The sequence below is a fragment of the Anastrepha ludens genome, chromosome 2 (genome assembly GCF_028408465.1).
Source record: "Anastrepha ludens isolate Willacy chromosome 2, idAnaLude1.1, whole genome shotgun sequence".
In the NCBI taxonomy this organism is placed as follows: Eukaryota; Metazoa; Arthropoda; class Insecta; order Diptera; family Tephritidae; genus Anastrepha; species Anastrepha ludens.
Genome location: NC_071498.1, coordinates 45,480,286 through 45,508,049, shown reverse-complemented (window position 1 = coordinate 45,508,049; position 27,764 = coordinate 45,480,286). Strand labels below are relative to the sequence as shown.

Here is a 27,764-nt window from a genome sequence, read left to right as displayed (position 1 = left end):
TGTAAGAGAAAATAATTTTATAGCACTTAAGCAACACTGTGTACAATGCAACGCCAACCCCAATGCATTAGATATTGAAGTAAATTGGAGTTGAAGACAAAATGGAATAGTTAAGGATCGTCGTGTTTTTATATAAAATAATCGTGCAAAAATAAATAAAAAGGTGACTCCTCGTGCGCAGATAAACCGTATTTTATAGTATTTTTGAAATATAGTGTAAAAGTGCTTCATTAATGACAAAATAAGGGGTTGAGAAAATGTTTTCATAAATTGAATTACGAAAGCGGTGTTTAAGAAGAAATTGCGAAAGCGAAACGAAAAGAAAATCATGTGGTTGCCAAACTTATTTTACCAATGTCCAAAACTTGGGTGTGTTGGAGTTTAGCACGACTTCGATTATCTAAATATAATATTATATATTGTTTTGAATAATTTTATTTTTTATGACAGTGATTTGAGCAATTTGACGTCTGGTCAAAAAATAAGAAAGCTTCAAAACAAATTATCTATAATAATGGAAAAGAATTTGATTTAGTATTGGTTACTGTAATTTCTTTATTTGTTCTATTTTTAAGCTTACGCCAAATTGCTTTTTGCTGCATTTTACGTAAAATGAATATTTATTGTCAATACATCAACCCCACGAATATAATCTAGGCAGTTTTTGACAACTAATACATATTTTTTATTTTTAAAACAGCATTGCCAGGTTGTAAATGCAGGGCTAGTGGTCGTTTAGCGCATTTTTCTGCAATATCCAATAACCATCACCATATTAAAAACTCCACGCGCCAATTTAAAGGGGTTGGTTTTAGATTTAGTGACTATTAAATAGAATGATCGTACAAAAAATAACCTTTAATATCGGTACGATACGATCTATCAAATATAACCCTGTAAATGCATTGGAGTGTTGCCAAATTCGATTTTTCACGTTATATTTAAGTATAATTCGATATATTGGCATTTTGTTACCAATCTTATTATACCACCCAATTACAATCACTGCACAACAACCGAACCATTAGGAGGAAATTGTATGCTGATATAAGAAAAACATCAAATCTCTCGAGAAATTTTATCATATGGAAAATAATTAAAATGCTAAAATTATCTACTGAAACCTGATATGTTTTCATCTTCGTGGAGTATTGTTTCGACTTCTCCAAGCTGAATTTACTGAGCTAATATGGTTTTGGGCTGCTGTTTCACCTCAAAATTTAAAACACATTTATAAGTTTATAATGAGGTTAAGCTGTAGGAAAATAGGTATGAAAAAGGTGATTTTTGGCCAAATTTAAAATACATCTGGTAACTCTATTCGTAAACGCTGCTAACTAGAAATGTAATAAAATAAAGTAGTAGAAAAGCGAACGTAAAAAGACATATTTGAGGAAAAGGTAAGCAAAGCAATAGATTAAATATGAAAATGAAAAACTACGAATAGTTTTATGTACACAGTGCGGCAGTGCGTTGAAGTGTAAACGAAGTGAATAAAACAGTGGAATGTGTGTTAATTTAAAGATGGAAGGGCGAAGTAAGCCAATAAAAAATTACTAAAGAAATTAAAAAGTAAATCAAGAGACATGCACTTGTATGCCGTACTCCTACGAGTATTTTCATCACGTTAGTATCCATAATTTGTTGATGAAAATTTGAAAATATTTACTAAACAATTAAATTGGCCTGGAGCTGAATTAAAATGAATGAATCGTGAACGATTTTCAATTTTGGTGTGAAAGAAGAAAGTCTTGCCATTTATGTAAAACGTTTGTTTTTCTTCAGAATAGTAGGTGAGTTTTCTCCCGAAATGTGAACTTCAGCTATGAAGTGTTATTTGAAAAGTGCAAGAGATGTGATATACAATGGATTAAGTGCCGACTATTACTTTATTTAGATTATGTAGACTTCAAAGAAACTTGTGTGTAGCTCACAAGCATTACGAATTAAATATGTTTTTCTGGGATGCTTGTGTGTTCAGGTTAAAAAATGTGGGGTTTATGTTTCCCTTACTGGTGGCTTTTTATGGTATTTTCGCGTTAATTACCATTTTGCAATTATGAAGAAAGTAGCCAAATCAGTATAACTTACAACAGTAATTTTTGTTGCTCCTTTGGTGTGCGAATTTCTTCGTGTGCTTATTTGGTCTTCGACACCGTATAAATATTTTTCTTTGTTTTGCTATTACAAGCATATTTAGCTACTTCGCTTACTTCACCAGTAGGCCAGCATACATTTTCAAAGAATCCCCAACTCGGCTCTGGAATAGGATTAAAAATTTAACTACAACGAATTCGGTAAGCGTAACTGATAGAAATCGAGGCAACTGCATTTGCGGTTGTTGCACCTAGGACGGAAGAAAATTAAGTGATACATGAAACCCATTTTATAAAACAAGAAACAAGTTTCATGTTATGAATACAAAGTGTAAATTGAGAAATTACAATAGAAACTGAAGTGTTATTCTGTAATAATTTATTGAAGAAATTGGCAAAAAGGAATATTCACTAAGATTTTGCATATTATATTGTTTATTATTATATCTTTTATGTATTATATTTTATATATAGAGTTTATAAAATTAAGTGTTGTATTAGACTTCGTGGTAAATAAGTATGCAAAATAAATAAAAATAGTTTTTACCATATTTTTAAATAGATGGCTTAAGTTAGGTACCCCTGCTTTAAGCGGAGATGCGAAAGGAATGATTCCTTCTTAGAACCAATCCACTGGAGAAATGTCAACTACTGAAAGTCCGAAACCATAATTGGCAATATTTTTTTGAGAAAACTATAAACATAGAAGTGGAGAGATTGATTACTCCATAAATTTTATTGAGTTGACGCAATAACTTCCAATTCAATTGAAGGAGTCCGCTCATTCAGCTAACTCATTTGATTCTTTGGATCTCGGTCCCACGGCAGTCGGTTCTACCTTACCGGAACGACCCACATTTATATCCGACCAAGGACTGCCACTCCAGCAGTATTCCCTATCATTGTATAGGGAATGTTTATGCTGCGACAACAACAACATTCTTTGGATGTTACGTGACATACAATATTTGAATGGGAGGCCTTGGCTCACATATTGAGGCTCAACGCCAAGTTTACAACTTGGATTAAGGGAAATTTTTTAACATTTTAAAGGTCTCATCCGTATCGCATGATCAAATTATTTATTTACTATATTATAATTATTTATTTTAGTTTTCTTAAGTTAATCTACCGGATTTAACCATCACAGATTCAAGTAAAATCGACTAAAGTTAAGAACTGCTTATATACTAAATGCTTATATGTATATCGTTTCATATATTAGAATTTAATTGTTGAAGTATTAATATATGTCGAAATATCAGTAAACACCGACGTTGAATCACTTCATCAGTTATGTAAAATATGAATTTATCGCTTAGAGGTTTGAGAGAAAGAAAGTATATGTAATAGGTCAGGTGAACCCACTCCAATCGAACAGAATGTTTTGGGCTGTATTTAACTACTCGATTTCTTAAACCTAATGTGCAAATAGGTGAAATTAAAGCAAACTTCCATTCGTCCAAGTAAATGGCTGTTTCCAGGTTTTTGTTGCGATTAAAGTTAGTTTTTTGAAAATTATAGCTAATTATATATGTATGTATTTATATTATTTAATGGAAAAAATAAGGTTTGAATTTATAAATGAGACTAAATCAGACGAAATAAGAGAGTTAAATATGCAAAATTATGTAATACATATGTAATTGATAAATATCTGTGTTATAGTGGCATGGGGTGATGTAAAGTTTACATTTCATATTATTGATAATTGTTATTTAGAAAACTCCTGCTTATTAGTTATAGCTCTTATCGGCTAAATAAAAAAATATTCATCTACGTATATCTATAATATTATGGAGATTTCGCCATAAAGTGTGTAACTGTCATGTCTCTGAATATTTTATTATTAGAGAAAGCTGCAAATTCCCGTTGGAAAATCCAGCAAACAAAACCCAGCTGATCAAACAACTAATAGAGCATCAGCTAATTATAAGAGCGAACCATTTTATATATTTTTCCGTTCGAGCGAATTGATAATGAATTATAATTATTAGTAGAAAATTAGGTCAAAAATGTCGGTATGTTTTGCGCGCATATGTGTCTGCGCTTAAAATTTGTATAAAGCAATAAGCACACAGTTTTATATGGGCTTTTCAAATATTTGAGGATTAAATCGGTGCTTCCAAGTTTTATTACACCGCGTTCGTACAGGGCAACTTTTGTTAAAGCAAATTTTAATTTGTTGAAGAGGGGGACGAGAGGCGCAACTCGTTTTGCGTTTTCATTATTCTCAATATTGTTGGCAGTAGGTTAAAAACTATAATGGCCTCTGGTGACGCTCCAGCATGCTTGTCCAGCAGGCTTATATGTGTGCGTGTCGGGGGCTTGACGCTAATATCTAAAATTTTTGATTTTCATCATTCAAAAGCCGACAACAAGTATGTGTGACACGAAGCAAGTACGAGTGTCACCCGACACGCACACATATAAGCCTGCTGGACAAGCATGCTGGAGCGTCATCAGAGACCATAACAATTGCAAACAACAACGTGAACGACACGAACAACACCAAAAGAGAATTCGCAAAGTTGAAGCGACAAAAGTTTCCCTGTTTGAACATGATCTTATGTATGTAGTTTTTATCGGCGTTTTGCAATCTGCAATTCCGAAAGCTTTTAAGATGTTAACTTTTCTTTCCGCTTGCATTTTCTGTTTATAATTTATGTCAATAAATATTGATTTGATATTTGTTGAAGAGTAATACCAAAATTGTTTACCAATTATAGACAACTGTCGAGTTCAATTTTTTATTGTTGTAAGCTTAATACATATGAGCCTAAAAATAAAAAAAAAATCGGCTAATATTTAAGAAAGATAGTTAAGTTATTTTCAATATAAAATGTTTAACCAATTAACTAGATGACTGCATGAGTTTGCATTGCATTATATTGCACATTAAGTATCTAAGCGAAATATATTTTAAAATCTTTTCCACTTTTTCTATTTTATTAAATCCAAATATTGGCCTAATGTGTTAATTTCAATTTTGTGGGTTTAATGTAATAGCCATAAACCTATGAAAATGGGTCAGGTTTTTCGAAAAATGTTGTGTTTGAATAATTATTTGAAAAAATTACTTAAATAGTTTTAAACACACGCCAGGTATCAACTGACGCATTTTCAACGCAAATAAAAGTTTGCTATTACTATATGTTCTAATTTCTACTGTGTTAATTTTAGCAGTGCCTGTAAAGATATTAAAAAGAGCGCTACTACCAACACTTCTGGATGTATTCACCAAGGCGAATTCATACAAGATGTTATTTATTATTAGAGCAGCTGATTTGTTTTTGCTTGCGATTTGGTACTTTAAATATCAAAAGACCTAATGTTGTTAACATTCAAAATACCAAATTGCAAAAACCAAATGCATGTAAATGTTGTTGTTATTCTAGTGCCACCATCTTGTTGTTGTTGTTGGGTCATTTCATCTAGCCCTGTCAGTACGGTATAGTCACCGGTCGTCCACGACTAACTCATCTCATCTCGTCAAAAGGGAGAGGGGTGTTATGTGAGTGGGTTTAAGGGGGCATGTGTATGGTGGGCATGTTTAGGTGATTAGTGTCGTGCGAGGGACTTTTGTATGACGGACAAATGTTGAATATGTCAGAGTCAATTCTGAATAGATACATAGGTGTTCAACCAACTATAATATCCTGAACGCAATTGTGCCAAGATAACGTGGGTGTCAAGAGGCAGCTGAAGCTGTTCGTCTGTAATGGGGATGGTTGGACTCCGATGACGGCATTCTGGAGGCGGAAATATCCTCTTCTGTTTTGAGCAGAATATTATAAATTCGCCTTGAGCACAAAATGAATGAAAATATTGCTACAGTTGCAATAAGTCATAATTTTCGCCTCTTTTAATAAGTACTTAACTCGGAACTCATCGCAAAATTTCCAATAGAATTTATTTAAACGCTATTCAATTTAGGTAGTTGAACCCATTTAACATTTGCTAACAACTCACATTTACTTACAAATCTATGATTGAATCATAGCAAATGCCACTGGGTCTTCTTGAGTTTTCTAACACATCAATGACCCAAAGCACCCGAGTAAAGCGGGTAGTTTACGGTCAGTAAGATTGAAGAAACAGAAAGAGATCCGTTTCAGAGAGGGAATAAGTTGTGTTACGTAAAAAAAAAACATTTTCAAATTTTAAACTTAATAACTTTCATCTTTTGCCTGGCAGTACACTAAACTGTTCAACTTCATTCCCATGGTAGCCGGTTCTACGTTACCGGAATGACTTGGGTTTTTCCCGACCAAGGGCTGTCGCCCCCGTGTACCGTATCCCTGTCTAGTGTACCGTATCCCCACCAGGCCCTCTTAATGCAATTATGTCATTGTTTGTTAATGACACGACGACGAATTAAAATTACGCCGCCTTTAAAATTTCTTTTCAATATCACACAGTTTCCACTACAATGTTTTACATGTGCCAAATAATGTATAATTCAAAAATACATCCATATTTGGGTCACCTATATGTGCAAATAATGTATGGGGTCCGTATTTATTTATACGTTAAATAACTATTTACTTTTTTTTACAGTTTGTTTTTAGTTTTTATGTGCATACATATATTTAATAGAAGTAATTAAGCGTGTAGTGAAATGTAAATATTTCTCTCACAACTTTGAGATTCAATAAACTTGTAAAAAAATATAAAACAACATCGTATAAAAATTGACATCTTACACAATCAATCGCAAAATTATAAGGCCATTGATCTTTTGACTCCTACTATTAGCCAGTGAGTATTTCGATGAAACTGTCTTCCATGAAACTTGGATATTTCTAGTACTGACCAAACAATTTTAATAATATATTTTGGAAAGTGGAAATAAAATTAGTTAAACATGTGCTTAAAAATTATAAGGCTGCTATTTTTCCAGTGTGATTTTCACTACTATTATCAGCGACAATTCTGGGTTATTTTGGATTAAAGGGTATAAATACTATTCTAATTAAAAAGTACCTAATGGAAAAGGGTTACGGAAGTCAAGATGGGATAGATTTCTAACGTAAAATAAGTTAAAAGTTAATGTAAGTTCGTCGAGAATGGAACGGTGTCCCTGTGTGGTAATACTTTTTTTTAATACGAAGACTAATGACATGAGCCTCCAGGTAGCTTCATAAAATTTAATTTTCTATCGATTGATGGATATAAACTTTTAAAAAGGATCCTCAAATAGGATGAGAAAAAAGTCAGACTCGGGTGCCCAACCGAAGGTTTTAAAAAAGGTGTCCAAGGTTAATAAAAATGAAGATCACAAATTTGTACAGTGTGTATATCAAATTATTTTTGCTCTACTTTAAATAAAATTGGTATTTAGTTTTTTATGATTGTGGTTAAATACGTTCTCTCGTTGAACCTGCGGTTCGAATTTCTACAACAATTTGAGGTTTTTGCAGATCTAGTAGACAAGGCTTCAAATATTTAAAATTTTGTAGCAAAGAAACTTAATTACTTCTGTTGATAGCTTTCGCTAAATTCAACCCTGACAACGATTTTACAGCGCGGTTGAAAAGTATTGAACGTGACATCTATTAGCAGGTAGAGATGTCTATTCCTTCTCGTTATATCATCGCGAGAAGAAGGAGTGTTGGGGTTTCGGGGGATTGATCGCGACAGAGTTGGTGGCTGCGTAGTCTGCAGTGATCTGTGAGAATGCCAGTGAGCATTCTCAGTATGTTATAAGGAGGTTTATGAAATGTGTGATGGAATGATGCACAGAATATAACTGTGCTGTGATTGTAGTTTTAGCATTTTACAAAACTCTGCTTTGATGAAAAGCATCGGTCGTTGTAGATATCACCTACCAATACGCCATTTACGCAATAAAAAAGTATTATTAGTAAAACAAAAGAAAACAGTATATGTGCATAAGACAGTGCATATAAAAAGAGTTTTGACCATTTTTTTAATTTTGTTTTATTTTTTGGCGTAACTAATTTCGCTTAAATATTTAGTTCAAATGCTTAGTTTTAAAATTTATACGAAATGTTTTTCTTTTTTATTTATATAATTTTAAATTTCAAAATAAAATTATCTTTTAAGACAGATTAAAAAATTTCATATAATAACCAAATCTGCGTACTGAAAAATTGTGTAATTCCTACCTGGCACACTTTATCAAGACGCGCCTTACGAATAGGAGGAGGAGCTCGGCCAGACTCCCAAAAAGGGTGTAAGCGCCAATTATAGCAAATATACATATGTTTTAAATGACAGTTTTACGGAAGTTTTGTTTTTTGATAAGGGATATTTTTATCGATAGCATCAAAAATTTAGTGTCCTTAGACTGAGCTCGGTAAAGTTACCATTCTGAATTCCTTCTTTTTTTCCATGCATTTTGTCTTTGTAAATTTTACCGTACTCCAAATTAGCTAATACCGAGGTGGCAAGTCTGTTAAAATTGCAGACTAATTCCAAGAATCGGCCGCCGTAGCCGAATGGGTTGGTGCGTGATTACCATTCGGAATTCAGAGAGAGAACGTTAGTTCGAATCTCGGTGAAACACAAAAATTGAGAAAAACATTTTTCTAATAGCGGTTGCCCCTCGGCAGGCAATGGCAAACCGCCGAGTGTATTTCTGCCATGAAAAAGTTCCTCATAAAATATCTGCCGTTCGGAGTCGGCTTGAAACTGTAGGTCCCTCCATTTGTGGACCAACATCAAGACGCACACCACAAATAGGAGGAGCTCGGCCAAACACCCAAAAAGGGTGTACGCGGCAATTATATATGTATATATACAAATAATTCCAAGATTGATAGAGTATTGTAAGGGAGAATGGGGAGTTGTGAGACGGGTTTTGTTTTTGGACCCGTATTACTCAAAATCTTAATATTCTGCATATGTCAACGATGGAATCTTTAGTCAATGAATACTGGAAGCTATTGGTATGGCCTATTTAACAAAACTACAATTTTCCTTAAAATTAAAATTGTATATAATAATATAAAATATAATACGAAATACAAAAATGTGGGGAGTAGTGAGACACCATGGTTTAAATCAATAAAAATGACTTATTTTAGTTGTTAGTTCTTTATTAAGATGAAAAATAAAAAAGAAAATACAATTCTTATAAAAAAGTGTTTAAAAAATTCAATGCCATCAATCTGATGATTCGCAGTGAGAACATGTATAATAACCAGTTCGTAAATTGGCACACTTTAGGTGCACAGCTCGATCGCATACATTGCAATGAATGGAGTTGTTTCTGCTTAACTTTTTCGGCATTGCACCTTTCCAGATGATGCAAAAATCTTCTTCTTCTTCAAATTCATGACATATATACAAACAATGCATGAATATTGCGAGGTACTTATGAAAGATGCGTTAAAACGTCGAAAAAAACGGTGTCTCACAACTCCCCACATTTGTTGTCTTACAACTCCCCAAATCGTTTTTTTATAAATGGCCGCGTAGTCATAAACACATCGAATAGTCTAAGAGCTCATGACCAAAAAACCCAACATATTTTATACTTCTTGAAATTTTGTGTGTGATTAGTTTTTTAATACTAGAATCGATATCCGGCGGGCTGGCTGCTCAATACCGGTCTTAATTATGCGTTTTTATTTTTTAAAATTGTTAATAAAAAACATTTACTCAACATATTTTATACCACTTGAAATTTTAACAGAATTTCATTTACGGTCTGTATAAAATGAAACGATGGTTGCCAGCCCATTCTCATGGTCCCAAAGTACTGCCAGCCCATGTTGAAAGTGCGTTGATGGAAGCACAAGTCAACATATTTTATACCGGCTGTCTTTTTTACACGACATTGGCAATACAATAAATTGACGAAATGTGTAGAGCCAGCCCATTCTGATGGTCCCATCACATGGAAACTTTGGAAAATTTCATTCCTGTGAGTGCGAGCGAGACCGACTTACGTGAATGTGGGTGCGCGAGGGAGAGCGTATATTGTTCATATTCTGTCTCTCCGTACAGTCTTGCAAAAATGGGAAGGATGAAAGGTTTGTTCATCAAAAAATTAGAAAATGGGATTTTTTTTTTTCTTTTTCTTAAAAAAGTTTTTATTTCTAATTTATTATTTCCTTTATTTAATTTATTAAATGAATAGAAAAATAAAAACAAAATTAAATTTTTAATTTTCTATGTCAGAAATAGATTCCGAGTCTGAACTGAAATAGTCATTTTCTATTTCTTCAGCTTCAGTCGAAGTATTAGGACTGGACACTTTATACTTTTCAAATACATATTACCGAAAATAGGAAGCATTTTCTTTGTATCCAACCAGCCGAATTATGCACGTTGGCTTGTCAGATATATCGACAATTTGAACAAGATTGAGGAAACGCACCCATCGTTACATGTTGCCATAAAAGAAGGCTTCTTTGGCGTAAAACGAACCGACAAAGTTTTTTCAAGACAACCGATTGATATAACCTTAGAACAAACAATTAATGCCGATGCAGCAAAACAATTGACGGGAATAATCCATTTCACAAATTCCATTTCTGCCCGGCAAAGTTGGGCAAAAATTCATGCTATTCGTGCTGCCATCATTTTCCATGTATATGAAACTGCTGGTTTGAAGAAACGTCCCGATATCTCAACGCAACTGGAACCGCATATCATCAAAAGAGATTCTAATCAACTCCGAAATTTCATAAAAACTTTTGATAAATTTATGAACCCCTTCGATGACAGATTGACAGGGGTTTTCTCTTCAACATCGCTACGGGAAAGGTTGCATCATTGCAGGTTGAACATTATTTATTGACATTTGAACAATCAGGGAGCCAGTTTAGGGAAGAATTCATTACTCAGTGCTCCATAGACCCACAGCGAAAGTCATCACAAGGGTTAAAATTTGTAATTTTTCAGCCAATGCAGTAAATAATAAAGCAAAAGTTGCTAACCAGGTCTACGAAATACGCTTACAACGGGATCTATTTGCACGAATTGTGGCATTATCGATGGATTACAATATCGAAGTCGAAAAAATATTGTCTTATCCAATAACACCAATTCCGTTATCTCTATGTCATTCTGATGGAACAATTTGTAAGACCGAAAAATCTGCAATCACTCAGGTTTTACAAATAAATACAACTGCTAACATACCGCAAATATTCGACATAGTCATAATCGATGGATTTTTCCTGCTCCACTTAATGAAAGAAATTCCAAACACTTTTGGAAACTTATCAAAAAAAATTATCTCATTCATGCAGAAGACACCGGCCAAACGATTCGACATCGTATTCGACCAATATTTTACTCCATCCATTAAAGATTATGAACGAATACAAAGAGGAAATGTCAGCAGTATCGATTATAACATCACAGGACCCGAACAAACTCGACCTAAAGATTTCAATAAAGAATTAAGAAATAGCAAATTCAAGGACGCACTGGTCAGATTTCTCATAGAACATTGGGGAACAGTGGAAATGGCGTCATTTATTGGCAATTCAACCATAAAATTGAATTACGATGCGTGCGATACATTTACAAGTGACGGCGCCTCTGTATCGAAAATCGTCGATGAGGAAATGTCATGGGAACTTCAGGAGGAAGCAGATACAAAAATTGTGTATCATGTAATAGGACTATGAATAAGTTCGTCCGGTTTTACAACAGATGGCGTAACTTGATTATTATTCCATCGATCCACATTTCCAAACATTCATTGGAGAGCTACTGTCGTAAGGCACAAACGTCAGTATAAGTTTTTTATTTGAAGCGTAAACAACAATATTTTTACCACACTTGAAAATGTCGAATTTCGTGCCAAATAATGTGTTTTTGCGGGGAATTCTTCTTCATTATTTTAATATGAAGAAAAAAGCAGCCGAAAGTCATCGTATCTTGGTGGAAGTTTATGGTGAGCATGCTCTATCTGAGCGAACGTGCCAGAAGTGGTTTGCACGCTTTAAAAGTGGTGATTTTGGCTTGGAAGACGAAGAACGCGAGGGTGCGCCGCCAAAGTTCATGGATACCGAATTGGAGGAATTGCTCGATCAAGATCCGGCTCAAACGCAAGAAGAGGTTGCAAAAACTTTGGGAGTTGATCAATCAACCATTTCCAAACGTTTAAAAGCCATGGGAATGATCCGAAAGGTAGGCCATTGGGTGCCGTATGAATTGAAGCCAAGAGACGTTGAACGCCGTTTTATGGCATGCGAACAACTGCTTCAACGGCACAAAAGAAAGGGTTTTTTGCATCGAATTGTGACTGGCGATGAAAAGTGGGTCCATTACGACAATCCAAAACGTCGGGCAACGTATGGATACCCTGGCCATGCTTCAACATCGACGTCGGCGCAGAATATTCATGGCCTGAAGGTTATGCTGTGTATCTGGTGGGACCAGCTGGGTGTTGTGTATTATGAGCTACTGAAACCGAATGAAACGATTACGGGGGATGTCTACCGACGACAATTGATGCGTTTGAGCCGAGCACTGCGAGAAAAACGGCCGCAATACGCCGATAGACACGACAAAGTTATTTTGCAACATGACAATGCTCGGCCACATGTTGCACAAGTGGTCAAAACATACTTAGAAACGCTCAAATGGGATGTCCTACCCCACCCGCCGTATAGTCCAGACCTTGCGCCATCCGATTACTATCTCTTCCGATCGATGCAACATGGCCTGGCTGACCAGCACTTCCGTAATTACGATGAAGTCAAAAAATGGATCGATTCGTGGATTGCGGCCAAAGCGACCGAATTTTTCACAAAGGGAATCCGTGAATTGCCAGAAAGATGGGAAAAAGTAGTAGTAAGCGATGGACAATATTTTGAATATTAAATTTGTAACCATTTTACGTCAATAAAGTTTCAAATTTCGAAAAAAAACCGCACGAACTTATTCATAGTCCTATTATGTAAAGCGGTCTGCGAGAATATTTTAATAAAATGTTCCGATACTGACATACTGATCATCATATGATGTCGAATCGTTTGGCCGGTGTCTTCTGCATGAATGAGATAATTTTTTTTGATAAGTTTCCAAAAGTGTTTGGAATTTCTTTCATTAATTGGAGCAGGAAAAATCCATCGATTATGACTATGTCGAATATTTGCGGTATGTTAGCAGTTGTATTTATTTGTAAAACCTGAGTGATTGCAGATTTTTCAGTCTTACAAATTGTTCCATCAGAATGACATAGAGATAACGGAATTGGTGTTATTGGATAAGACAATATTTTTTCGACTTCGATATTGTAATCCATCGATAATGCCACAATTCGTGCAAATAGATCCCGTTGTAAGCGTATTTCGTAGACCTGGTTAGCAACTTTTGCTTTATTATTTACTGCATTGGCTGAAAAATTACAAATTTTAACCCTTGTGATGACTTTCGCTGTGGGTCTATGGAGCACTGAGTAATGAATTCTTCCCTAAACTGGCTCCCTGATTGTTCAAATGTCAATAAATAATGTTCAACCTGCAATGATGCAACCTTTCCCGTAGCGATGTTGAAGAGAAAACCCCTGTCAATCTGTCATCGAAGGGGTTCATAAATTTATCAAAAGTTTTTATGAAATTTCGGAGTTGATTAGAATCTCTTTTGATGATATGCGGTTCCAGTTGCGTTGAGATATCGGGACGTTTCTTCAAACCAGCAGTTTCATATACATGGAAAATGATGGCAGCACGAATAGCATGAATTTTTGCCCAACTTTGCCGGGCAGAAATGGAATTTGTGAAATGGATTATTCCCGTCAATTGTTTTGCTGCATCGGCATTAATTGTTTGTTCTAAGGTTATATCAATCGGTTGTCTTGAAAAAACTTTGTCGGTTCGTTTTACGCCAAAGAAGCCTTCTTTTATGGCAACATGTAACGATGGGTGCGTTTCCTCAATCTTGTTCAAATTGTCGATATATCTGACAAGCCAACGTGCATAATTCGGCTGGTTGGATACAAAGAAAATGCTTCCTATTTTCGGTAATATGTATTTGAAAAGTATAAAGTGTCCAGTCCTAATACTTCGACTGAAGCTGAAGAAATAGAAAATGACTATTTCAGTTCAGACTCGGAATCTATTTCTGACATAGAAAATTAAAAATTTAATTTTGTTTTTATTTTTCTATTCATTTAATAAATTAAATAAAGGAAATAATAAATTAGAAATAAAAACTTTTTTAAGAAAAAGAAAAAAAAAATCCCATTTTCTAATTTTTTGATGAACAAACCTTTCATCCTTCCCATTTTTGCAAGACTGTACGGAGAGACAGAATATGAACAATATACGCTCTCCCTCGCGCACCCACATTCACGTAAGTCGGTCTCGCTCGCACTCACAGGAATGAAATTTTCCAAAGTTTCCATGTGATGGGACCATCAGAATGGGCTGGCTCTACACATTTCGTCAATTTATTGTATTGCCAATGTCGTGTAAAAAAGACAGCCGGTATAAAATATGTTGACTTGTGCTTCCATCAACGCACTTTCAACATGGGCTGGCAGTACTTTGGGACCATGAGAATGGGCTGGCAACCATCGTTTCATTTTATACAGACCGTAAATGAAATTCTGTTAAAATTTCAAGTGGTATAAAATATGTTGAGTAAATGTTTTTTATTAACAATTTTAAAAAATAAAAACGCATAATTAAGACCGGTATTGAGCAGCCAGCCCGCCGGATATCGATTCTAGTATTAAAAAACTAATCACACACAAAATTTCAAGAAGTATAAAATATGTTGGGTTTTTTGGTCATGAGCTCTCCGTCTAGAACGTTCATGCCCAAGTGAATGTGTAAATTCAAAGCTAATAACAAGCTAATAACTTGTATATATTAACATTTGCAATTTGCTTCAACAACTGATCGAATGTATCGCAAAACAAATGATGAAAAAAACTTACCGAGAAATTCCAAAACACAGTAACTGGAGCGACGCGTCGAATGCGTGTAAATACGACCAATGCTAGCTGAAAAGTGAGATCGCATCGAGAACACTTGTTGACACTTAAAATCGAATGTAAACAAATGAATAATGCCGAACGGTAACAATGTCTCACAACTCCCCATTCTCCCCTACTCAATTCGCCTTGGACTAATTCGATATTGCTGTAGCTGTTTTGTGTTGACATTAATTTCACCTATTTATTTTATTCCTGAAAGTGAAGCGAGATCATAGAAAGAATAAATATACAAATAATTTAAAAATATACATATGTTGGTGTTAGTTTGCTTTTAAAAAATTTAATTAACTCATTTGTCACATTACCAGCTGTAGCTGTTTTGTGGTGACCTTAATTTCACCTACTTATTTTTTCCCTGAAACTGAAGCGAGATCATGGAAAGAAGAAATTTTTTTTAAATATATGATGGTGTTTGTTTGCGCTAAAGAAATTTAATTAACTCGTTTGTCACATTATTAAATATTTTTTCCATAAAAATCAATTCCCTAACTTTACAAGAATTTGCACTCTCGGTAAGAAGGTTTATTATCAACCTTTTAACACCGAAAGCTACAATTTTGTTCGGTAAAAATGACTAGTAGAAGGTCTTTTAGAAATTTATCATGGTCACTCTTTTGCAGATTTGTCTGATGAATTTAAATTTGATTGGTGAAACAGGGCATCGGACTGTTAAAATTCAAAATAGAAAAATTTCATATTACAGTTAAACCACTTTAAATTTGATCATCCTGATAAATATTAAAATTGATTGGTAAAACCAAGCATGAGTAATTGATTTGAAAAATTCAACAAATGTTTTCTTGTTCAAATCTATCACCTTGAAAAAATACATACACATGGAAAATACAGTCCGGTTCACTTGATTAGAGGCAATAATGTTTATGGAAGAAAATGGTTATTTGATCTAGTAACACCAGAAAATATGTAAATATGCAACAAAATATTATTCGATCTAACAGTATTTCGTGGCAATAAAACTTCAGTAGCTATAATATTGATTGATTTATTGGTTCACTTGAATAGAGGTACTATATTTGTCTACATTATTTACGCATTAAAAACTTTAGGGAATCGTTTTTTTAAGCATTCATTGTTTTTGGGTAAAAACTTCTTAATTCTAATAAAATGAGAAACATATCGCAAATTAGGACAAATCTATATCTTGTTCCTCAGAGGGACTTTTAAATCGCCAAACTTCAAAAAGATTGGCGGATGTCCAAACGTTGTGGATCTTTACCTGAAATAAGGTGCCTCCTATGGTAAGAACTACAAAGGCAAAACTGCGATGGCTTTGACACCGAAGGAAAATTCTTAGGATGCCATCAAATTCCGGCCTTTCAACAGCAAAATTAAAAAAAAGGGAATTGCTTCTGCCAGTAAATCCACCGTCCGAAGAGCTATTCTGAAAGCTACACATCTGAAGCATAAAAAATTACAAAAAAAAAAACAACTTTGAATAAATTTCGCAAAGAACGCCGCCTCGATTTTGAAAGGAACCACATGGCTGGGAGTTCTGTTCCAAATAAAAATCCCGGTTAATGGTAAAAAGAAATTAAGTAACGAAAAGAAGTTCAATCTGGATGGGCCGGACAGATATAATTACTATTTCCATGATTTCACAGAAGGTAAAGGTGGTGGGTGTTGTGGTATGGAGAACAATATTGTTTTATGGCGCGTTCGAATTGAAAATTGTATACTACAAAATGACGGGGAAACAGCTATGAAGCTCTGTTGGAATCATCTTTTCCGAGATTCGTGAAACATTTGGACCTATTAATTGGATTTTTCAACAAGATAATGCACCTGTACACATTTCAAGTGTGGTCAAAACTTCGATTGCGTCCCACAACGTTGAAATTTTAGCTGATTTGAACATTATTGAATATTTATGGGGATGGTTTATGGTTAAAGTTTATGAGAAATGGCAACAATTTCAAGAAATAATAGCATTAATACGAATCATTCCATTCATCAACGTATGTACGAAGTAATTTATAAACAAGGTGGCAGTACAAACTAGTAAGATTTTAAAAATAAATGTAGAAAAAAAAATTCTACATTTGTTATTATTTTACTTATTTGGTTCGTCCCACAGTATTACAGTCGCTGAAGTTTTGCTGCTGCGAAATACCGTTAGATGGAATAATATTTTGATGCATGCTTATTTTCGAGTAAAGAACAGTCTTCAATTGAATTATAAGAAAACCTGAGATTACTAGATCAAATACGATTGCTTTAATAACCATTTTCTTCCATAAAAATTATTGCCTCTAATCAAGTGAACCGGACTGTAAAATAAGTCTGCATACCATTCGTATTTACATTCTTTAAACCAATATTTGATAGGAAGTTTTAAATGTAATTAACACGATATGATTGCATCTGTGCAATCAATACGAAAGCATGTATTCTGATATTCGAGTAAACGACCCTTATACTGTGTCTTTTACAATATGTTCAGTTACCTCAGTTATGTATATACATACATACATATTAGGCCGGGTCGATTTGTGGGGAGGCAAAAAAATCGCCCATTGCTCTGTGAAAATCATATTCTCGGGATCAAAATAAGCAACTTTGCCGAAGGAACCATACTTCTAAAACGAATTCTGATATCCCCCAATTTGGATCGAACTTTTAGTTTCTTTTGTGGGGAGGCAAAAAAATCGCCCATTGCTCTGTGAAAATCATATTCTAGGGATCAAAATAAGAAACTTTGCCGGAGGAACCATACCTCTAAAACGAATTCTGATGTCCCCCAATTTGGGTCGAACTTTTTAGTTCTTTTCTATAACTCACTTAAATTAATTTTTTCATTTACATATGTTCTGACTAAATAAATTTCTTAAGAGAAAAAATAGATATTATTATTATAAATAAATAATAAATATTATTATAAATAAATAAAAATAAAGAAAAAGCATAGCCATTTAGCTGATTTTTTCATGTAAAGGCCAAAAATGGTGATATTTTGAAATGATTGCATGGGGAACCCCCCAGGGGAGCTCCAGGGGGTGTGCCACTGGCATGGGTGGATCGGCCGTCCAAAGTTAGTGGGGGTCGGTCATACATTTGGACTCGATTGGAGCACTATAAATGGGTCAAAGTGGGATTTTTCAAAATTTGCCCCTATCCAAAAGTTCGACCCAAATTGGGGGACATCAGAATTCGTTTTAGAGGTATGGTTCCTTCGGCAAAGTTTCTTATTTTGATCCCTAGAATACCAACAATGAGCGATTTTTAAATCGACCCGCCCTAATACATATGTACTTATACTTACGATATTTACTTACGAATCAAGTTGATACATATGTACATATGTATACAAGTAGACATTATTGTAAAATCATTTCATCCAGTTAACTAAAGGCTTAGCAAGAGCCTTGATGTATTTCTCGATATTGTACTAAAATTTATTTGATAAATACAAGTTTGAAAAAATCCCTCTAAGCCGTAGTGTTAGTTAAGCAAAAGTGGTTGTTGATTTATTACTACATCGGTAGAACGGGTGGTATTGAGAGTACTTAAATATGTATTAAAGGCTATCTATTTTTGCCTTTTACTAAAAATATTATCGGTATGGAAGTGCTTTAAAGTGTGATCATACAAATAATGAAATGATAAAATAAATTACCAGGTTTTACCCAAGTACTTGGATATTTGCCCAACCTGTGGGTATAAAGCATGTTGCCCTCGGTACCTTGTTTCCTTGAAGGGTTGTTTGCAAGCATGTCTTGAACTCGTTGTATTGTATAATTCAAAAGGGAAATTTAACGCACGTTGTTAAATGTTTAGCCATTTTATTTACGTTTGAAAATTTTTACCGATTTTAACAATGAGGGAATGCAACTTCTGTTGCTACGGTTGCTACTTCTGAGCGCAAGATTTTTTAAAACTATTACTATATTTGGTGGTTGTTTTAAATACGTGGTTTATTTGCTGTTTTATATGCAATCTTCTATAGGGAAGGAGAAACTCAACATCGTGTGCCAAAAAAAAATTTCAAAAAATCAACGAGATTTTTGAGCAACTTTAAACTTATATAATACTTTATAATATTAAAGTTTTCTTGAAGTTCTGATTAAAAAGCTCTCCTCCGGAAGCTATTTTCTCATTAAAACTGAAAGTTAGATTAAAAAAAAAAATACTAATACTCGCTTGAAAAGGAATTATTTTATAAAAGAGAGATGCATTTTGAATTAAGACAGTTTGCAGTGATGTTGTTCGGGTGGTGCTAGGTGGTTGCACCACGCCTTATGTGTCATGCTCAGACCATAAGGTTTGACCACCACCTGTTGCACTAATTACATCTAATCGATTGGAAATTTGGGTGGAGTCGTCTTTGGCAGGCGCAGCCCTTGGTCGGGGAAACCTGAGTCATTCCGGTAACGTAGAACCGGCTGCCACGGGAATGTAAGGATGCTACCTCAGGTTTCACCCATGTAGACAACTGCTTGAGCCAGAGCCGCCTCCCAGGCACGTCAGGAGGCTTCTTCTTAATTGGGCAATAACCGCTTACGCGATTTTGGCCGAATTTAACAAAGCGCGCCAGTCGTTTCTTTCTCGTGCTAACCGGCGCCAGTTGGACACACCAACTGAAGCCAAGTCCTTCTCCACCTGATCTTTTCAACGGAGCTGTTACCACCAGCTGGTACCGCATCGAATACTTTCACAGCCGGAGCGTTTGTATCTATTCCGACGACGTGACCCAGCCAATGGATCTTAATTCGCTGCGCTATGTCTATGTCATCGTAAAGCCCATACAGCTCACCGTTCCATGGCCTACGATATTCGCCGTTGTCAATGTACAAAGGTCCAAAAACCTTGCGCAGAATCTTTCCCTCAAACACTCCAAGCGTCGCCTCATCGGATGTTGTCATCGTCCACGCTTCTGCGCCATACGTTGGGACGGGCATGATGAGAGCCTTGTAGAATGTTAGTTTTGTTCGTCGAGAGGTGCTGCTGGTGTTGAGCAGCGTCATCTTCCACACTAAATTCAGACATTGCTGCATATAGGTAACTCCTTTTCGTACTGTCGAATGCAGCTTTGAAGTCGACGAAAAGGGTTGTGTGTCAATTCACAAGGTCCAATCAGTTGGTTGATGGTGGGCTTCAGACTTTCAGACAATACGCTTGATAGAACCTTATAGGTCGAGCAGAGCACACGTTAATTCCAATCGGCAGGCATGCTTTCATCCGACCATATTTTGCATAGAAGCTGAGGAATGTACCTTACCAGCTCCTCGCCGCCACGTTTGAATAGCTCAGCCAGCAGTCCGTCGGCGCCCGAGGCTTTATTGTTCTTTAGCCGTGTGTTTAGATAGACACTAAACGACACTCATCGGGAGACCATTCTTAAGCTCCCAACCCCCGAATGCCGTAATCGGAATCCAACCACCACCTACAGCATATAAAGAGCTCCAGCTTTCCCGAGAGACCGTAACATTGGCACAATTACGTTCTGGATATTGTAGCAGGTTAAACTCCTAATTATCCTGAATCGGCCCCGACCCCGCAGGACACTAACCACCTTTTCACATTCCCCACCAAACCCACTCATCTAACACCCCTCCCCCTTTGGACCCAACCTTTTTAAAAAGAAATTCCTGGGCCTACCTTTAGATGAGTTAAACGAAGACGACCGGTGATTTTCACTACAATTACAGGATTTAGTATTGATGCTACAACAACAACAACAACAACATTAACCACCTTCTCACATGCCCCAACAAACCCACTCATCTAACATCCCTCTCCCTTTGGACCAACCTGTCGAAACAGCAAGTTTCCTGGGCTTACCTTTAGATAAGTTAGACGAAGACGATTTTTGATTTACACTACAATGACAGGATTTAGTATTGCTGCTACAACAACAACAACAGCAACAACAGAAAAGCCTGAGTCATTTCGATACGTAGAACTGGCTGCCATGTAAGTCGTCATCTGCAAACATCCAGACCAAATTTTTAATTATTTCGAGCGTTATTTGCTTTGTCTGATTTTCTCGTGCGCACTGTAGCCCAATCAGCATTAATATCAGTACGTTTTTTTGGCCCTGGGTTTCTTTAAATTTTTTTTTAAATAACGGCAATCTGGCACGTAGATATGGTTATAAAAACAACAAAAATATGACTTCTGATTGCCAAGAAACAGTAGCCCTTATTTCTATTTCGTATGCATTATTGCCTAACATTCTTATGAAAACTATTTGACTGAATCTTGAGGTGTTTTCTTTTCTCATAATAATGTTGTATTTATTCTGACCTGCGCTAGGGCTTTAAAATTTGCGTGTTCTTTTTTCAGCATATTTACAGGGTTGCGTGTTCTTTTCTTCGATTAGTCAAAAGTACAGCATTTTCTATCTTTTTTTCGAGAAAAGAAAAAGCCATTAGTATTGAGTTAATATGCTGCCCCTTGAACTCTCCAACTTCTTTACTCCTCGAACTTTTCGACCTCTCCTTGTACCCAATGTGAAAAATGTACCTCGCTTGACTGAAACTATATTGAAAATTATATATATTGTATTATATGTATATATAATTCGTGCGTACACCCTTTTTGGGTGTTTGGCCGAGCTCCTCCTCCTATTTGTGGTGTGCGTCTTAATGTTGTTCCACAAATGGAGGGACCTAAAGTTTCAAGCCGACTCCGAACAGCAAATATTTTTATAAGGAGCTTTTTCATGGCAGAAATACACTCGGAAGTTTGCCATTGCCTGCCGAGGGGCGACCGCTATTAGAAAATTGTTTTCTTAATTTTGGTGTTTCACCGAGATTTGAACCTACGTTCTCTCACTGAATTCCGAATGGTAGTCACGCACCAACCCATTCGGCTACGGCGGCCTACGTTTGAAATTTAACAAAAAATTTATAACCAAACAAAACATTAAGTCCAGTTAGGCCTCGAACTTTTCACTAGTATGCACTATACATGTGTTCAAAATCATATTAACACTAGACTTTTTTTTTTTTCTTTTTCCAGTAAACGTTTAATAGATAATTGGTCAACAAGATTGTTATACTCCGCTTTTAATTATTCTTGAAGTTATCGCAATAACCGCTGCATTCAATATTGTCGTAGGTTTCTCAGCTGAAAACTATTAGCTGTGTCACTGCCTGCCGTGCTGATAAGACAGTTAGTGCTATTGCGCTGTTGTCTTTGTCATTGCTGTTTGCTATGTGCAGTTCGCGGTCGTGGTCATCTTTTCCGATCGCAGTATTACCACCACATTGAGCCGCAGCTTTGTTTACTTAGCAGGTACACATTTAAAACTACGTTATCAGCAGACATACGCACCAAAAAGACGGCTGGCTGGACTACATGGAGCGCTGACGGCAGGCAGTAGACCCATACAAACAACAAGCGAAGCAAACCCTCTGACAAAAGCAAACACGAATGAAATATTGCCAAACATATCTATATGACTATATGACACGAGTTGCATAAGGAAGGAAAAGTAGTGCTTTAATACTGATATTGGAGTTTGGTGTCTGGAGTGGGGAAGTAAAGTTAGCAGGTTACCGTTGTAGACGGCGTGTTAGTGTGCATGTGGCGTGTTTCATAGTGAGACACTGGCGCGCAAGCGCAACACCCACCTTAACAAACGACTACGTACAATCTGTTATCAATTACGGTGTGCAATGTCGCACGGCATAGTGAGTGGTGGAGCAGGAGCAGCAGCAGCAGCAGCAGTCGTCGATAGCAGCAGCCTAAACTCACAGTCCGCCACCACAGAATACCGCGAAGTACACTGGACGTCGAATGTCATGGACTCGTCACGGGTCTCCACATGTCTCATTTCGATGCTGCTGATCGTATATGGCAGCTTCCGTAGTCTGAATATTGAACAGGAGGCGCGTGAACGCGAGCAAAAGAAACGTAGCGAATCGATGATGAATTTGATAACTGGAGAACCAGTGGAGCAGGAGACAAGTAGGCATCTTATTTATTATTTATAAATCATGATTAAATTTATTAAGATGTATGTCTTGATATTCTTTATTTTAGACAAGTTTGCGACGTTGGACACAATGCATGCATTGTGCTTACCACTGGGCGCTTCCGTTTCGTTGTTGGTTATGTTTTTTTTCTTCGATTCAATGCAATTGCTTTTCGCCGTTTGTACAGCGAGTACGTAATGTTCGTATTTATTTTCCATGCATAAATAATTCTTGAATGCTTTCTTTTATTTTGCAGTTATTGCTACGGTAGCTTTGGCCTTCCTGCTGTTGCCCATGTGCCAGTACATCATACGGCCATGCACTGACGGTAATCGCATATCGTTCGGTATATGTGGACGTTTTACCGCAGGTGAGCTCTTCAGTTTTGCACTCTCTGTGTCAATTGTATGCATTTGGGTACTCACCGGCCATTGGCTGCTAATGGATGGTAAGACATGTTATTGTTTTTTTTTTTAATACATATTATACATTATATTTATGATCCGATTTGTATGTCCTTTTCAGCGATGGGTATGGGTTTGTGTGTGGCATTCATCGCTTTTGTACGCTTGCCAAGCCTGAAGGTGTCTACTCTCTTGCTAACCGGCCTGCTGATCTACGATGTATTCTGGGTCTTCTTTTCGTCGTATATTTTTAGTACGAACGTTATGGTCAAGGTGGCGACCAGGCCCGCCGACAATCCGGTGGGAATAGTGGCGCGAAAACTGAATTTAGGCAGCATTGTTAAGGAACCACCGAAACTTAACTTGCCAGGAAAACTGGTTTTTCCAAGCATACATAATAGTGGGCATTTTTCCATGCTGGGTCTGGGTGATATTGTAATGCCGGGTTTGCTGTTGTGTTTTGTGTTGCGATATGATGCATACAAGAAATCGCAGGGTGTTACCACAGATCCGACGTTACAGCCACCGAAAGGAGTCGGCTCGAGGCTCACGTACTTTCACTGTTCCTTGTTGGGGTGAGTGTGTGCATCAGCAACATTTTTTCTAAAGCAGTAACAATTCAAAAGTATAATTTACAAATGCATTTCATAGTCTCATAGACTATTTCCACCAAGAACTTAGTTGCAGTAAAGAGCCTTGTTAAAAAAATCAACAAACAAATAAATAAAAAGCATCAAAACAGGAAATTGAAAATTAAAAAAAATGTCGATATTGGAAGAAGCTGCTTGCATAGTGGGTTATTGTTATTTGATGCCATGAAAATCACCTTCCTCTCATTTGAGTTAAATCTAACCAATATTTCACGTCGAAGAATTTTATATGGATTTAGCAGTTATTTCATGTGACTATGCCTAAGCTCAAACAGCTAATTATTCTTTATAAGCGGGTTTGCTAACAAAAAATGACTACCAGAGTTGTCTCGGATTTTATGCAAAAAGCGCCAAAAAGAAGCAATTGTTGCATGTTATTTGTTTTTTTAGCATTTGCTGTTGCCAAGAAAATTGAGTATTTACAGAATAAAAAAATATATAACTCAATCTTTCTATCTAATATAGAGTCTACAAGATTAGAATTTAAATGCGGCGTTTAACCAGTAATTAAGCGTAAACAGGAGTCTGCCGTTAAGTCCCAGTGGAAAGAGTCTATTAAGGAATATGTAAAATGCCAAAACATTTTAAGTTTTCTATAATAGATAAATTAGAAATGTAAGTTAATGCTTGATAATATTTACAAAATGTTTGTTTTTTTAATTATAGCTATTTTCTTGGTCTACTCACCGCTACCGTAAGCTCAGAAATTTTCAAAGCAGCACAACCGGCATTGTTATACCTGGTGCCGTTCACGTTACTGCCGCTGTTGACCATGGCTTATCTCAAGGTAATAAATTTGTATTATTAAACAAGAAAATAATAAGTTACAACTTAGCAAGTTTTACCTATCCTTTAAATATATGCTTAGTAGTGCCTACTAACAGTATTTGGCTAGAAAAAAAATTTATTTTTCCTTAAGGAGCTATAGGACATTGAAATCTTTACAATCTGTTTTTTTTTTTTTTTTATATTTTGGTTTTTGACAATCTGTAGACAAATGCGAGATATACACAATTCAACATCGTCCACCGGTGGAGGTGTGCCTCGTATTTTTCCAACATTTTTTTACAAACCTTCTGGGCCTGGCGGAGACTGAGCTTCATCAATAAAATAGTAATTATATTAGTGTGTCGCATACGACCTTCACACATTTAGACCGAAGTTCGTTAGTAAGCACATTTCGAAGGAAAGTTTTGCATAAAGTGTGGCCACCACAAATTGGAAACTATTTGACCAATTCGATTCTGACAAACTGCATTATATGGGCTTATAATATTTATTTTGCGCTATATATTCAATAAATTGTAGTCACCACCATTAGCTGTAATGGGTTCACATCTTGGAGTCATTTCTGCGTAAGTTGTGGAACTGGCTCGAAATCTATCTTCCCAGCTGACGGTAATAATGCTTTTTGATACATTTTATTCATAAAACTGCATTAAATTTGGCGGTAAACACAAATAAAGGGCCAAATCCTTTTACGAAGAATTAGCCCCAAGCATTGCCCTTAACTGGATGCTTAACAGTTCGTTGAAGTTGTCGATTTCAAGTAGTACACCAGGACCGACGTTTGCAACTATTCGCCCAAAAGGATGATTCATCCGTGAATATTGCGTTTGTGCATTTCCGTTCTGAATTTGGCTTAGCCCGTGCAAATCTTTTTTCAATGTGTGATAATGAGAGGGGCGTTTTTTTCTTTCAATACGCTCCAGAATTTGAGATCCTCGAATTGTGTCTTTGTCCATTTCTCCTTAAAACTGCTGCAAATATTTCGCTGCAGATGCACGCACGAGACATTTTTAAACCTTTAGGATCTGTCCATAGGCATACTGCTTCAAATCGTTTTTCATACACGGGACTAATTTTGTAAAGACCACATACGCTTTTTGAATTTCTCACAAAACTAACAAATTGCACAACGCGTATTGCAAAAGAGGTACGCGTATTGAGCAGCAGTTAATTTTTTTATAACGGAATTCTAAGCTTGAATTTTGCCGGTCACGCTTCCATAAGATGAACTGTATTTGAGTGCGTCCAGTAGAATAAATGCATTCACAGAGTCTTAAGGCGAAGTTTAGATTGAAGAGGGGTGAATCTTATGTTCATCGCGATTTGCGTTTAAGTACGCTCCTACTTTTATGCACATAAAGGGAGGGTCATATAACGTTTGAAACTTGAAATACTGATTGTTTCTAATATGTGAACTAAAATAAATAGGGTCGATTCAAGCTTCAACAACGTTGATAAACATTAAACATTTAATTTTAAAATGGGGGTCGCCGGAACTGCCAGAAAATTACGTTTTAAATTCGGTAGAAAAGGTGCACCTGCTCTGCATTTTGTGGCATTGGCCGTCGCGCAGCAGGGATTTGACGCTATATTATTAATTGTATGGAGCCATTAAAGATACATCTTACGCGAATCATAGAGCAACGATTGACGCTCCCATTATCGAAATTTGTCCAGCCATCTACTAAATACAGCATCTTACAGTCGAAAATGTGGTTCATCGCATCTGCTACTGCAAGGGCAGCCGCGGAAGTAATTTGAACTAAATAGTTTTCCATAATTAACCGTAAGAATTCTAAAAAAGAAAGAACACAAAAAAAAATTATTCGTTTCTTACTTTATAATATTTCAAGTTTAATATGTTAGGTGGCCCACCCTATACACTTCCGCTCTTCGCTAAAACGTTCAACCTTTGGAGATACACTTTTTTATTTCTTATGAGGGTATATATCTGTTGTAATATTTCTAATACTGTTAAAAAGTGTATACTTGCTTTGTTATTTATTTTATTCATACCTAAAATAACATATTATTTTTTTTACTCCTATTAAATTTAGGATAAGATTTTGTACATTAAAAAAAGTTTCCAAACTCACGTATACACACAAAAATATTTTTCTTTTATAGGGCGACTTACGGCGCATGTGGAGTGAGCCGTTTATCACACAGCAACCATCAAAGCAACTGGAAGTCTGAGTGCTTACCCTCTTCTTACCTTGGACTGCGTTTAACGACCGACGTTAGTACTGGGAATTCATTATTTAAGTTTCGTAATTTTAAGTAGACTGGTATACATCGACCGACTTGATGTGTGCATGAAGGTGGGGGTTATGAATAACACATACATACATATATACAATATGCTAGAGTAAAGTGTTTATTGCGGGCTTAGGGGAGGGGAATTGGGGCTTGCAAAAAATGTAGTCAAGATAGAATCGTTACTCATTTTCTGGTATGCTTTACAAGGGTGAGATTTGAAACGTTTGTTTTAATTTTTCATTCGACTTAGAAATATTAACGTTAAACCGTAACACGCTCAGATATCAAATGAGATTGAATAACAATAATGTATTGATAAGTATGTAACCCACATACATACATACATACTGTACTAAATAGGAAGCAAGCCAAAATTTAGCGCACGTGGCAAATACATGTTACAGTAATGTGCACGCATAAATACATACATATTTACATAAGCTCATACATCATTTTACATACATACCTATGTACATGAATTATTTATGAAAAATTTATGAACGCGTACACTCACACATACACAAACATCCATACATCAAATACTATTCATTAGCCTTCTCACTAGACATAACTGTCATTTAATGGAATAAGTTTCGTTAAGTTGAATAGAACTGAATTTTCTTATAGCTTGCTTTAAGCAAAATAAAAAGCAATTACCAATGTATGAACAACAATAAACGATTTGGAAAGAA

The 27,764-nt window shown here is 35.9% G+C and overlaps 1 protein-coding gene across 5 annotated transcripts; it reads left to right on the top strand.

Moving 5' to 3' along the window:
- The first annotated feature begins 19 nt into the window (after positions 1–19).
- On the top strand, positions 20–27,764 carry LOC128870141 (signal peptide peptidase-like 3). 5 transcript variants are annotated; one of them, XM_054112745.1, is made up of 7 exons: positions 20–163; positions 22,012–22,962; positions 23,038–23,160; positions 23,227–23,418; positions 23,496–23,949; positions 24,691–24,811; positions 26,941–27,764. In XM_054112745.1, the coding sequence occupies exons 2-7, from the start codon at positions 22,671–22,673 to the stop codon at positions 27,007–27,009; spliced, it is 1,251 nt and encodes a 416-aa protein (XP_053968720.1). In that variant the 5' UTR covers positions 20–163; positions 22,012–22,670; the 3' UTR covers positions 27,010–27,764. The 5 variants fall into 5 exon arrangements, with proteins under 5 accessions (XP_053968720.1, XP_053968722.1, XP_053968729.1 ...); XM_054112747.1 differs by having other exon boundaries at positions 20–369; XM_054112754.1 differs by lacking the exon at positions 20–163 and adding an exon at positions 1,440–1,626.

Coding starts and splice junctions, on each gene's coding strand:
- LOC128870141 (XM_054112745.1), top strand. CDS start 22,671: ATGTCGCACGGCATAGTGAGTGGTGGAGCAGGAGCAGCAGCAGCAGCA. Junction 22,963..23,037: donor ACCAGTGGAGCAGGAGACAA/GTAGGCATCTTA, acceptor TCTTTATTTTAG/ACAAGTTTGCGACGTTGGAC. Junction 24,812..26,940: donor TGACCATGGCTTATCTCAAG/GTAATAAATTTG, acceptor TTTCTTTTATAG/GGCGACTTACGGCGCATGTG.